At 41.7% G+C, this 12,509-nt stretch overlaps 1 protein-coding gene across 3 annotated transcripts in view; it reads left to right on the plus strand.

Annotated features, from left to right (window-relative positions):
* The first annotated feature begins 3,140 nt into the window (after positions 1–3,140).
* AQP9 (aquaporin 9) overlaps positions 3,141–12,509 on the plus strand; it is a 49,859-nt gene continuing 40,490 nt past the window's right edge. Inside the window, exon 1 of one of the 3 annotated variants that reach the window (XM_090028976.1) lies at positions 3,141–3,459. In XM_090028976.1, the coding sequence (XP_089885102.1) occupies positions 3,358–3,459 (102 nt within the window). In that variant the 5' untranslated portion in view covers positions 3,141–3,357. The remainder of the gene's footprint in view (positions 3,460–12,509) is intronic. The other 2 variants (XM_090028974.1, XM_090028975.1) reach the window with 2 other exon arrangements.

Below are 12,509 nucleotides of genomic sequence, written 5' to 3' on the forward strand. Positions count from 1 at the left end.
TGTGAGTGCAAGGGGGGGCAGGGAGGGGTGCTGTTTCAGCACCACTGCTTTGGCCAGCTGGGAAGAGGCTCCACTTCTCACAGGAGCTGGGCAGTGAGATGTGAATGAGGCAGATTTATGTTCCCATAGACTGGGAGATGGGCTGCTAAGTGCCCAAGGTCAGGGGAAGGGAGGGGAGAGGGCCTGGCTCCCTGGCTGCACTCCAGGATGGAAGATAGGAAGGGGGAGGGGAAGTGAATGGGCGATTGGGATGGGAAAGGAACACCTGTGGCAGCTGTGAGGAGACTGGTGTCCCAGGACTCACATGCTTGGCCATGGTCAGTGGGGTCGAGGACTGGGGTGAGGTGGAAGGCACAGGCTCAGCCTTCAGGTCCTGGGTTGCAATTTCCATGGCATGGAAGCTTTCCTCCCACTCCTGTGCACTGTGCTTCTTGCCCCCAACCATGTGTGAGATGTCAAGGGAGCTCAGGTCCAGCTGCAAGTGCACCTTAGCTTCCACATCCTGTGATGATGCAGAGACTATCACCAATAGGGTGGACTCCTCATGGGCTGGCTCCAGCAGCTGACCTGTTACCCTGTGGCCCCTGGGGACTTGCACCTGGGCACTCAGTTGCCAGTGACTCCTCCCACACCCCAATGGTGCTGTAGGTATACAGGGTCTCAACACCCCTGTCCATGGTGAGGAAGCAGGACAGCTCCTCATAGAAGGGTGCGGTTTGCCTGTGGGCCCCAAGCCTTTCGTTGACATCTTTCATGCACTTATACTGGATCTGCATCCACATAATCTTGGCATGGTAGTGCTCCCAGTCCCTTTTGAGACCACATGCCTGCATCTACTGGGCAATGCACTTGAAGACATCCCTGTCCCAGTGCCCTTTCTGGAACTGGTGCTAGATCTCCTCCTTGCCCCAGAGGGCAATGAGTTCCCTCATCTCCCTGTAGTCCCAGTTGTGTAACCAGGGTTGGGTAGCAGAGGATGGGATGGGGTCTTCCATGGTCCACAGCAGTGCCCATGGTGTCTCAGCATCCGTGGGTGGGTGAGGATCTGGCTGAGAGGGGGTGGATGGAAGGCAGACTGGAATGGTGGATAGATAGGAGGAGTGGTGGATGTATATAGGCACAGGTCCTGGGGCATGGCTCTCCCTCTCACTGCAGCTGGATGTGGCCCATGCTCCAGAATAACTGGGGCTTCACTGGTCAAGCTACCTCCACAATCTCAAACTGTCCAGGGGCTTCCAGCTGACACCCCAAGATTCTGGCAATGCCCTATGCCCTGGTTGGAAATTTCCAGCATCTTCTGCCTGCAATATGGAGGCAACTGACCATATCCCACCTCCTCCTGAAGCTTCCAGGAGCATCCATCTGCTTCCCCCAGCATGGATGCTCGGTTCTCCTTCCCACCCATGCCCCAATACTCAGGAATCCTGTAGCTGCATGCCAAAAAAGTCTTGCAGCATGCTAGGTGTCCATAGCCCAGGTATCTGCTGGCAATGGCCAAGCCATAGAGGTCACAGGGTTGCCTCTGCACAGGCCTAGTCCCAATGTTCTTCCCCCTGCCACCCTGGCCCACCAAAGGCAAGCTGCCTACACTGGCTCTTGCTTGTGGGGAGAGAAGGTCCATGCTGGGGTCTGGGTGTCAGGGTACCTGAAACTGGCCTCTGAGATATGGTGTGTAGGAGCCAGTGTAGGGGGCGGGGGGACATGGGAGTCCCTGGGAGTCCCTGGCTGGGTCAGGAGACAGGGTCAGGGTCCTTGGGCCTATGGCTGAGCATAGGGGTCCTTAGCTGGGTGTGCAGGAGCCAAGGTCAGCATCTGTGGAGCTGTGCCCACACACAGGGGTTCTCCTAGGCTTGCTGTCAGGTCTGTGTGTACATTGTAAGGTGCTTTGCGATGGGATGCAATGGCACTACCCAGGGAAGCGCGTGCCCAGGGGCTGAGGTTCATGCAGGGGACATAGATGTCTCTCTTTTGTCTGATGTCTGCCTGCTCCTGACAGATGGCCAGAGGCAGGGCTGGGGAGAGGGGCTGTGCTGGCTTGGTTCTGAGAGAGCTGAGGGGTGGGGCCCACTAGGCATTTGGCTGCAGCAGCGGAGTACAGGCCAAGTGCTGGCATGCCTTCCAGCAAGGGAGGATTAGCGGAGGGCTGCAAAGGAGGCTGGGATGCTGGAGGACTGTGGTCTATTGAATTAATAGGGGAACTGGTACAGAAGTTCAATTCACCTGTCTAACCTAGATCAACCTGATCTGAGTACACATTGATCCAGGTCTACTTTAGTTCAGGTTCTGCCATTTTTAGACCATTCTATGTGCACCAAATTGTTACAGGTTTAGATCTATTTCCAATCACTTATACCAGTCTAAGTGTAATGCCGATACCTGGCCTTAAAATCCTTCGTACTTACAGCCTCCTGTTCCAATCAATAGGAAATAGCATCTTAGGCGCCTTGCAGGATGGAGTTCCTAGTCAGTTTTACTTAAGCACAGGATCTATAACTAAGCTAAACATACTAAAGGCAGATGATCATTGCCAGTGCTTCACTGGACTATATTGCACTACAGAGCACCACTGGACTGAAGCAGATTTAAAGTCCTAATTTCTTCTGCCTCATTGCTCTGTTGTAAACAAGATGAGTCAGTAGAAAGTTAGGCAGTTAGCCCCAAAAGTGTGGAGCAAGTCAGTGTCTGGGTATACAAATGCAGTTAATTTCTAATACACATTCCCACTAGGCACTGAAATCTCTCTGAACTGTTCAGGGTGTATATTTTATTTTACTAGAATAGAGCACATCTCTCTGGCAAGTGCTCACTCATTTTGCCCAACATCTCCTATGAAAAAAACTGCAAACAGCCAATGATGGCATGCATGTTTTAAGTCCTAGCCTGGATCAAAGCCAAATACTGTGGTTCCATATATGGCAGTTCATATAATCTCTTGCCTTTGGGTGGCAAAAATTCATAATAATTTACCTTGGAGAAAAGGAATCTTGGGTGAAAGCTATTGATTAATCCATTTTGCCAGGAATTAGAAGGGGAAAAAAAGTTCATTAGCTTTTTCTGACTTTGAGGTTAGTGGTATTATCTAGGCATGCAGCCTAGATAATACCCAATATAAATAGCTACACACTCCAAGAAGGCAGAGGATAGAAAACTCATGATGAATCATTAGGTCATATTCATTGGGCTCAGTCAATGCCTGCAGTCAGATGATTTCACTGGCTGTACAGATGTCAAAATCTCATATTTCAAAGTATAAGTAAAAGTGTTAAAGTTCAGCTGCAGCAAGGACGATTACAAAGCAAATTTAGCGGGCGCGTCACTCTGTCTGCTGGGGTTAGAGTGTAACAGGAGGACCCAAAAATGAGCAAGAAAGGCAAAAGAAGTTTCAAGGAAAAATTTGCCTTGAAGAACAGCCTGGTTAAAGAAGCCCTCTCAGAGTTCCTGGGAACTTTTGTATTGATAGTAAGTGTCAACTATCTTCCTTCCCTTTCTACTAATTTAATGACAGAAAGTGTTTGTAAGAGGATGTGTTGCTTTTCCCTGTACACTGCATATCTGACAAGTATTGCACAGCAGTGAATGAACTGCTTCTACATCTGGTAAGTTTGCTGTTACCTTATCCATTTTAAATCATAAATTGCTATTAAACATCTATTATACCTTACCATTTCCAGGTAAAGCTTTTATTTGTTAGTGAATAATATTTTAGTGAATTACCAACTTTTTAGAAATGGTGCACTTATGAACAATGTATTTTCATAATAACTTTGCTTTTCTTTTAAAAAAAACTTGGAGAGTTGTTCTTATCTTATGTCTCATAGATAAGTTCCTTTGGCATGAATCAATAAGCCATACTGTACATTTGAGAGAGAACAGACCTCAGATTAAGTAATATTTTTTCACAAAGATTTAATCATGTAGCTCCTAGTAACTTTCCTGGGAGTTGCACTGCTGACCCTTCGACAATTCTGAACATTTACAGCTTTTTGTTTACAGTTTTAACACCACCACATAGCTCGTACATTGCCAAATTCAGCAACTGCTTTACATTTCACACAATATTAGAACTATGAGTTTCCTGTGAGGTTGGTCTGGCAGAGTTTAGCCACAAAAAGCAGCTTTGTTACATAAAGACATACTGGGCACATCTACATGAGATGGTAACTGTGCAGTAACTGAAAAATACTGCACAGTAGTGCGTCGCAGCACAGACAGTGCTAATATGCTACTGTGCAGTATTATTAAGCTACTGTGTAGTAGCATCATGTAAAAGATGTTCACTGGCACTACTGTGCAGTAACTCTGGTTACTGTGCATTAAATTTAGTACTTGTATTAGCAAGTACCTGTTAATTGTATTAGCAAGTACTAAATAAATGTGCAGTAATGACTGCACAGTAGTATCTTGTGTAGATGCACCCACTGATATATTATCAGAATTATTACAGTATGTAAACTGATGATCGTGTTATGCTTTACAAATACTCAGTAAGGTAGGCATAATTCTCTTTTACAGGTGGGGAAAAAGAACAAAGTGTTATCTGGGTAACAGACCTGAAATTAGGATTCTGGAATCCTTGCCTTCCAGTCACATGCTAAGACCAAACCACTCTCTCTCCTCTTACTTTGATTAAGTAAGATGAAAATGCACCAAAAAAAGAAAAACAAACAAACAAAATATCAAGGCACTCCTCCCTGCACCTAAATACAGGCAGGTCCCAACAGTCGCGCACCAGTTGGAAATGAAAATCTCCATCAGATTGTAGCCAACAATCAGGGCAAGTAACAATACTAGTTCAGTTTTCTAATTTCTGCTTTTGAGGTACTTTACTAAGGATCTCAGTTCAAAGCAAGCAGCACAAAGCACTTTATAAACCTGACTTAATGAAATTTCACAACACCCCAGTAAAGAAAGGAAATATTATCATCTTAATTTTACATATTAGGAAACTTGATTAGAACAAGCTGCACAGGAAGCCTATGGCAGCATTCTGAATATAACCCAGATCACCTGTCTTGTAGACCAATACCCTAACTCAAAGATCTTCCTCCCTGCTGCATTAATTAAATTATATAAGTGAAGAATATGTACTCAAGTGCAGACAGAGCAAATGCTATTATTTAATGATATGTTGCATAGGAGTAGAAGGAAATGCAACCCGAGGGTCCATTTCATTGTATATCTGGAAACCAAGCTTCAAAATAGCGTGGTTGACAATGTGACAGAAGTTCTGCCTCCCCCATTTCTTGTTTCAACCTTGAATAGAGCTGAAAAGAGCCATAAATGAATGGAACTTGTTGCTTGCAGCTTGCTGACCGCTTAGCTATCTAAGGGCTCCAGTTGGATGAGTTAGTTATACACGTGCAAGGAGGAACAGACAGTAACAGACTGTAATTACAGCATATTGGAGCAGACTCGATAAAGCAAGGGTGTTTACAGACAAGGCAAGAGGGGGGCACTTTAATTAGCACCTAGATTTATGTTCAGACTGCATAGAGTATTCTGAAGTAAGCTGCAGTATGAAGTTATTTTAACAAGGACCCAGCCTTTTGGCAGTCACTTGGCCTTATAGATTAAGGGGATATTTAGGATTTATCTTCTCATGATTTGTTTCTCCTGTTTAAAATATTAAAATGTTGATTTAATTCATAGGTAATGAAAGGGGCCCAACTGACAACTGTGGAGAAGGAAATCCTCACAAAGCAAGCATAGAAAAGTGTGAGCTCCTTTAGACTGACCCACTGCTATACTTCCATACTTTGCTACAGTGAAAATTAGACAGTGGTTCCATGCCCTTTTCTTATTATAGTCATGTGGACACCATGTTTGAATAGAAATGGATAGACTCCCTATTGAATGCCAGTGGTTGTCCTCACTATGAGCTGGAGGTTGTTATTACCATCATCATCATGACAGCCTTGTTTTTCCTCTAAGTAAACATTTTTTGTTACCTAATACATTCACCACTGTAGAATTTAAAATATAATCCCACCACAAATGAAGGCTAAGAAGACCCCTTTTTCTGGGCTAGAACCACCACTTATTCCAAACTCCTAAATGCGTTAGTGTTACCAGCTTTGGAAGGTTTACTCAAACATTGTCATATTATTTACCAAAGTCTGGAATATTTGAAAATTAAATATGAAAATCTTATGAAAATCACTTAGGATATCAGCAAAGTAGAAATTGCTTATGGGGCAATCACCTAACCCTCTACCAGAAGTAAAGGGGGCTCTACCTATGGAGTAGAACAGGTATAGAAGGGACTGTGTTATAAAGGTAGTATAAATAATATCCATCTACAATGCAGACAGTAGTGTACTGTTGCAATATGCAACCTAGTTTTAAATGAGCAAGCTCAGGTACCAGAACCTGGTATCATTTAGGCAGGGAAAATTAGCCCACATTGGGTCCATGCCACTGTGACCAAATTATTTCCAGTACCCAAGCCTGCTTGTTTCAGGCCAGTTTAGGCACTGCTGCACTGCACTACAGTATGCAGTGTAGATAAATTAAAATGCTGAACTTTATACAACAATGTAATGTCTAAAAACTAAACTGGGCAATGCAATTTGTGTATGGCCAAGCAGCAGAGGCATTACAGTGTGCATTACAGTGGAGATCTCTGCCTGTAGATCATTTGCTGGCATCCTAGCATTTCACTTCCATCTTATTTTTCTGCTTTTGAGAGAATTTCTTCATTAAAAGCAATTTCCTAGAAAGAAATTCTTGGGAGCCCAGCCTGTACTTCTAGGCAGAGTAACATCTACATCTGCTTACTTGGTAGAACAGAGTGCATTTTCCACCAAAGTATAAGGACAATTGTGTGGCATTTGTCCAGGTTTTCTCTATAAATAGCTTCTTTAAGTGCATTACTCCTCTGTTCCTGTCTTGTGTGGTGTTTGTGTAGTGATTCCTATATATTTGAGGCTTAGCCTTGAAGGGGGTAAAGCTGTAGACTAAGGAGGACTGCTATCTGCCCATTTGGTTTTATTTCAAATATCAGGACTTGATTTACTCCCGTCTGAAAAAATCTTCAAATTAGTTATTATACCATCTGCTGGCTGTGTAACAGCCAAGCCAATGAGCCCATTATGATTTAGCTGACTTTTCCTTCTTGCATGACCTACATGAACTCCAGTGCATATTAATAATGGCACCTTCCAGTATTATGAATGCATAGTACTGAATATATTTAAAATCCACATAAAAATGTTATGGTGTGATAGTAGATTCCAACTTAGATCACTGATTTCTGTTTATTAAATTAAAAGTGCTTAGTCTTCACTGTAATATAGCCGCTTACATTTTTTATTTTTAAATCAAAAGTTGATTTAAATTATGCAATTATCAATAAACCAGTATTTGAAGGAGCAATTAGATAAGATATGCAGAGTGATATGGCTTAAAGCAATTCTTTTATAAGGTATAAATCAAATAGATAGCAATGTCCTCAACTAACCACCTTGCTAGCCATTAGCAATTGACAATTTCCTGAAGGCATCACATGTAAGTAGTTACTGAGATAGGATTTGAAGTTGGATGAGTTAGTTATGAATGATAGTGAAAAGTGTTATAAATGAAAGATGACTAAAATGCATTTATAATTGAAATTTTGATACATTTACTATGGCAACACCTTTTATAAAATGACTATGTGTACTGATGGCCACAGGAATGATTATACAGTACTTTGAAAAAGGGGCTCTCGAATGTCATGGAAATTTCCATACATGAAGACCTCTGGCAATGACACTATGATACAAACATGATAATCACTTATAACTGCAACTCTGAAGAGTGTAGTGTGGGATACCCAGGGCAAACCAGCTCATTTTCAAGGAGAAATATATTTTCTTTTTGTCTGTCTGCCAGCAGCACAAGCACAGAAAACTTCTTTTGTTCTTGCAAGCTTACCGCAGATTCTGCAGCTGAAATCCTGTTAACAAATTCTGCCGATGGTGTGCAAACCAATAAGAATCTAGCCCCCCCTCTCAAATATAATAAATGTATACTGCAAACAGGCATCAAGAGTAGAAAAACTACTACTACTTTTGTCACTAAAATGAGCATATAAGACCCCTCTACATGTGCAGGTAAAGGCATGATGGGATCTAATGCATGATCTACACAATAGCTCCTACTGCCATGCCCCATGTGCATGGCAGAAGGTATGATTGTGGGTTTGTGCATTAGATCCCATTGCACCATACTGAGAGTGCAAAGGGACCCAGGCTCCCCCTGCACCGAAGCAAGCTCCCATGGCTGGGAGCCCCATGCAACCTAGCTGAGGAGCTCCTTCAAGTTTTCCCTCTGTTTCCCACACCTTTGATGTGGGGATCACGGCTGTGGCAATCTTCCATCCCCAAGGGTTTCTTGCATCCTGGAGACCTAGGAATTGCAGCAGCCATAATTCCCAGAGTCCAGAAGTTTTACACCCCCACTGACCTTTAGGGATCAAGGCTGCCTCAGTCCCCAGGGCCCACGGTTTTATGCTGGTCATGGTGCACCCCTGTGGTTGGGAGCTCTATCAGCTGATGGAGGTATTAGCCACTGGGGAGACTTTGCTACACATGCAAATTAAAGCTTGATAGCCATCACCTGTTTAGTACATATTTTCAAGGTCTGACTTTATAGCTAGTTGGAGCTTTTTATTGTGTGATAGCTAGTTTGCACTGGTACCTGATCTCTAGGTAATAGCATAATTAACCTGGTAATTGTGCAATACCTGTAATAGAGGGAAGGAGGAGTGGGTGCTAACTAACACACAGGTAGCAGATACAGCTGAGTGGGAAAGGATTTTTTTAATGTATTTACTTTTCTAATCATAACTGTCTTTTTTTTAAATCAAAATTGATTAGTTTTTTGTTCCAAACAGTGCTAATATCTCACTGCAGTTTTTCTTTCTAAGTCAGCTGAATACCAGAGTGGAAGAACTGGAAGGAAGGTTACCTAATGGTTTTCGACCCTAAAGTGTTTGCCACAGCAAATAATTTTCAAGAGTCACAGGAAATCCTTTGTTTTTAATGCTACCCAAAGTGAAGAAATTGTGGTCATTGGGTTTTCCAGCAAATAACCTTTAAAACTGTCAGGTGACTCAAATATTCTGTACTGTGTTAAGTTTTTAAAAGATAATTCTATTCATCTTTGCAACCACAAACTAACTCAGGGGCTCTTGTTGCTTAATATAGAAGTTCCAGTAAGTAAAATTAGATCAATTGTCAAAGAATGGAGGACCACAGTCTTTTTTGCAGATTCATTTTTTCCATCAGCAAAGTTTGCATCTGCAAAAATAAACTGCAGGCATTTTTTTCAGTATTTTACTTTTTTCTTGTGACTTGCACCCACAATTGAATAGTGCATTCTGAACATGGGCATGGTTTTTACAGGTACAAGAGTTGTAGGTTGCTTTCTGAAATATTAGTCCCTTAAACAATACATAATTAAAAAACAAAATACAACTAATAACATTTCCAAATTGTTACAAATAGCTGGAGGGTAAGACTGGGAGATGAGAATGAACTTTTTGCTGAGTAAGTTTGCACATGTATGTGCCCTGAATATGCGCTGATTGTTAAAATGATAAATGCAGTTCAGTATGAAAGGAATTTTTGAAAGCTATCTAACCTATCCATTTCCATAATGACAAAATTTGCTACACTACTTCTAAGCCATTTCTGAAAACATTTAACATGTAAAAAATGTAGGTTATCCAATTAAAATCTTTTTGAATGAAAAATAAACCCCAGGCTGAAAAGTTCAACCACTGAAGGCCAACTTTTGATGTTTATTGCACCCTGACTTCAACTGGCTAAATATCAATCTGCCTCATCTGCTTGTACCGTTAAGGTATAGAAAAATGTCCTGTCCCACGAGTCATTATGGCTGCTTCTCTCCTATCCAGGCACAAGACCTCCAGTGTTCCTGTGGCTTAATACACTGCTACACTTTCATACGGTTATACATTTTTCAGTCAGCCTAGAAAACAAAACAGAGAAGCCCCTCAGAACAAGAGTAAATGATCAGACTGACAAAGGAACAATGCATGAATGTTCTTGTCATCTTCAAAAAAACTAAAGAGAAGTTATTTCTTCCTTCCCTTTGTATCCTGCCTCTCCTCACTCCTGCAAGATAGGGCTAAAACTTGAACACCTTACGAATGTTTTCCTTTCCTTTTCAGCCCCAAATTTTGAAAACCCAGCAGGAAAGTTAAAATAATTTTCACCACAGAGAAATCAGCAAAGGTTGGTTGTCATGACTAATTAAGGACAGAAAAGCTTTCAGCATCTAGGGGTAGATTGTGCAATATTAATCATAAAGTATGAGACAATAGAGACCTTTCCAGTCTCCCTGGGCAATTTAAAGCTTTCGTTTCTCCTTTCTCACATATAAAAAACAATACAGCATTTAAAAGCATCGGATAATTTTATACAGACAGTCTATACCTCAAGATTTCTACTGCATACATTTTCTTTCACATACAGCACAAAGAATCAGATCTTTTTGTGGGTTAGAAGCTTGAAAGTACATATTTCAGCACAACCCTTATGATATTTACAGTAACATGTCTTGGTAGTAATGCTTTTTGTCATTAAAAAACAACAACTTCAAAATGACAGTGATCTTAGGGTTTAGGTCCATACTATTTAAATACCTACATGGCCAATTTTTATTCCAAGTATTTACGTCAGTTTTTTTAAAGCTGTAAATTCTGTTTTTCTCATCTATAATTTTTAACAAAAAGCCTCAGTACTGCAACTGAAGATGTGATAAGATGAAGAGTGCTTTCTGCTAGATTTTCTAGCACAGGTTAAAAAAGAATTCAGAAGAGTTCTGTGTCCTAAATTCTTCCAGAGCTATGCCCCTACAATCTACCTGTTTAAAGCGTGCCTCTTTTGTTCCTAGTGACATCAGTCTGCAATAAGGAAGCTCTCTCATGGACCAGTGCCCCATTGTGCTAGGCATTCTACAATACATACCAAATATACAACCAGAGAGCTTATACAGTTTATTTTTTGCATAAAATGGAAATATCTTAAGCAAAGATTTTTTTTATGAATGAATGGATCACTGTGGAATTTGCACTATAAACTATACCCCCAAAGGGGTAAATACTTTCCAAGTGATGCAAACAATTTAGTAATAATCTTCCTTCAGTCTGAAAGCAGTTTAGGAATCACTGTGGCAAATAACATCCAAAATCACTAACTTAACAAGATGAGAGAAAAATACCTTGTGCACTTTCACTTTGTCCACTGTTCAAGTTATTTAGCCAGTTACCCCCAAAAAAGGAATTTGTCAATGTAAAAACAACCTAATTGACTGGCAGACTCAGGGGCAGGTGGATTGCAACTGATGAGCTCAGTGCACAACTGTATCGTGAGGCACAAATTAGAACAGAATGCAGCTTATTCTCTCAACTGTTTTGCTCCCACTGTAAGTAGGTATGACTGGCTATAATAAAGGGACAGACCTGCTGGGTGCATCTACATGTGCAATTAGCTTGGAAGAATAAACTCCAGCGCAGTTCTCCAGCAGTTCGTGCCAGAATCAGTGGCTTCCAGCCACAGCGTGTACACATGCACCTGGGACCACAGCAGTCTGAGCCAAGGCCCCAGGCTGGCAGCAAGTGCAGGGGCACAGCCCCAGGCTCTGAGTCACGCTGTTGGGTGGTGGAGGGGCTGGCTGGGTCATGAAGGTGCTATGGTTCAGGGCTAGCCAGAAGGCAGCCCCTGTGCTGTAGCACCCTCATGCCCCAGCCAGCCCTGGTCACTGTCTACATTTATATTGTGGCAGTGTAAATAACACATCTGTAAGACAGTACTTATCCTGGATAGTACTATCCTATAGCAGAGTTATTTAATTTACTGCATCCTAATATGGGTGCATGTGTAGACAATAATGCTTTACTGTAGAGCTACTTACTCAACTCCACTTCAAAGCACACATGTAGATGCACCCGCTGAGTTAAACAATGCCACTTTTGAATACTTTAGAAGCATTATATTTTAAGAGAACCCAGATCCTACAGCCTACATAGAAAATATATGCCCTTAAATTCACAGATTCACAGAAGTTTAGGGCTGGAAGGGACCTCATGAGATCATCGGATCCAGTACCCCCTGCTCTGGGCAGGAAAGACTGCTGGGGTCAAATAACCCCAGCAAGGTGTGCATCCAATTCTGTACTTGAATTTTAGATGCAATCCTTTTTATATTGAAAAAAGCTATTATTTGGCTGCAAAAATCCTGAAATTAATATAAATGGAGGCACAGTAATCCTTAGCCTTTCTGCTGGTTAGTACGAAGATAAAGTTATATATGCTGCTGGAAAAGAATAAGATATTATGCTCAAAAAAGCCTAATTGCTTTCCTTCCCCTGATATTAATCCTAATACTAGGGACCTACTTAAATCAGAGTTTTGCAATTTTCATGGAAACCACAAAAAATGGCGGTTTCTGCAATTACCATGAAGAATGGTGTTTCCTGTGCTTTTGTGCAAAATTGCCTAA

Source organism: Crocodylus siamensis, chromosome 15 (assembly GCF_052110815.1).
Source record: "Crocodylus siamensis isolate JL-2025a chromosome 15, ASM5211081v1, whole genome shotgun sequence".
Taxonomy (NCBI): domain Eukaryota; kingdom Metazoa; phylum Chordata; order Crocodylia; family Crocodylidae; genus Crocodylus; species Crocodylus siamensis.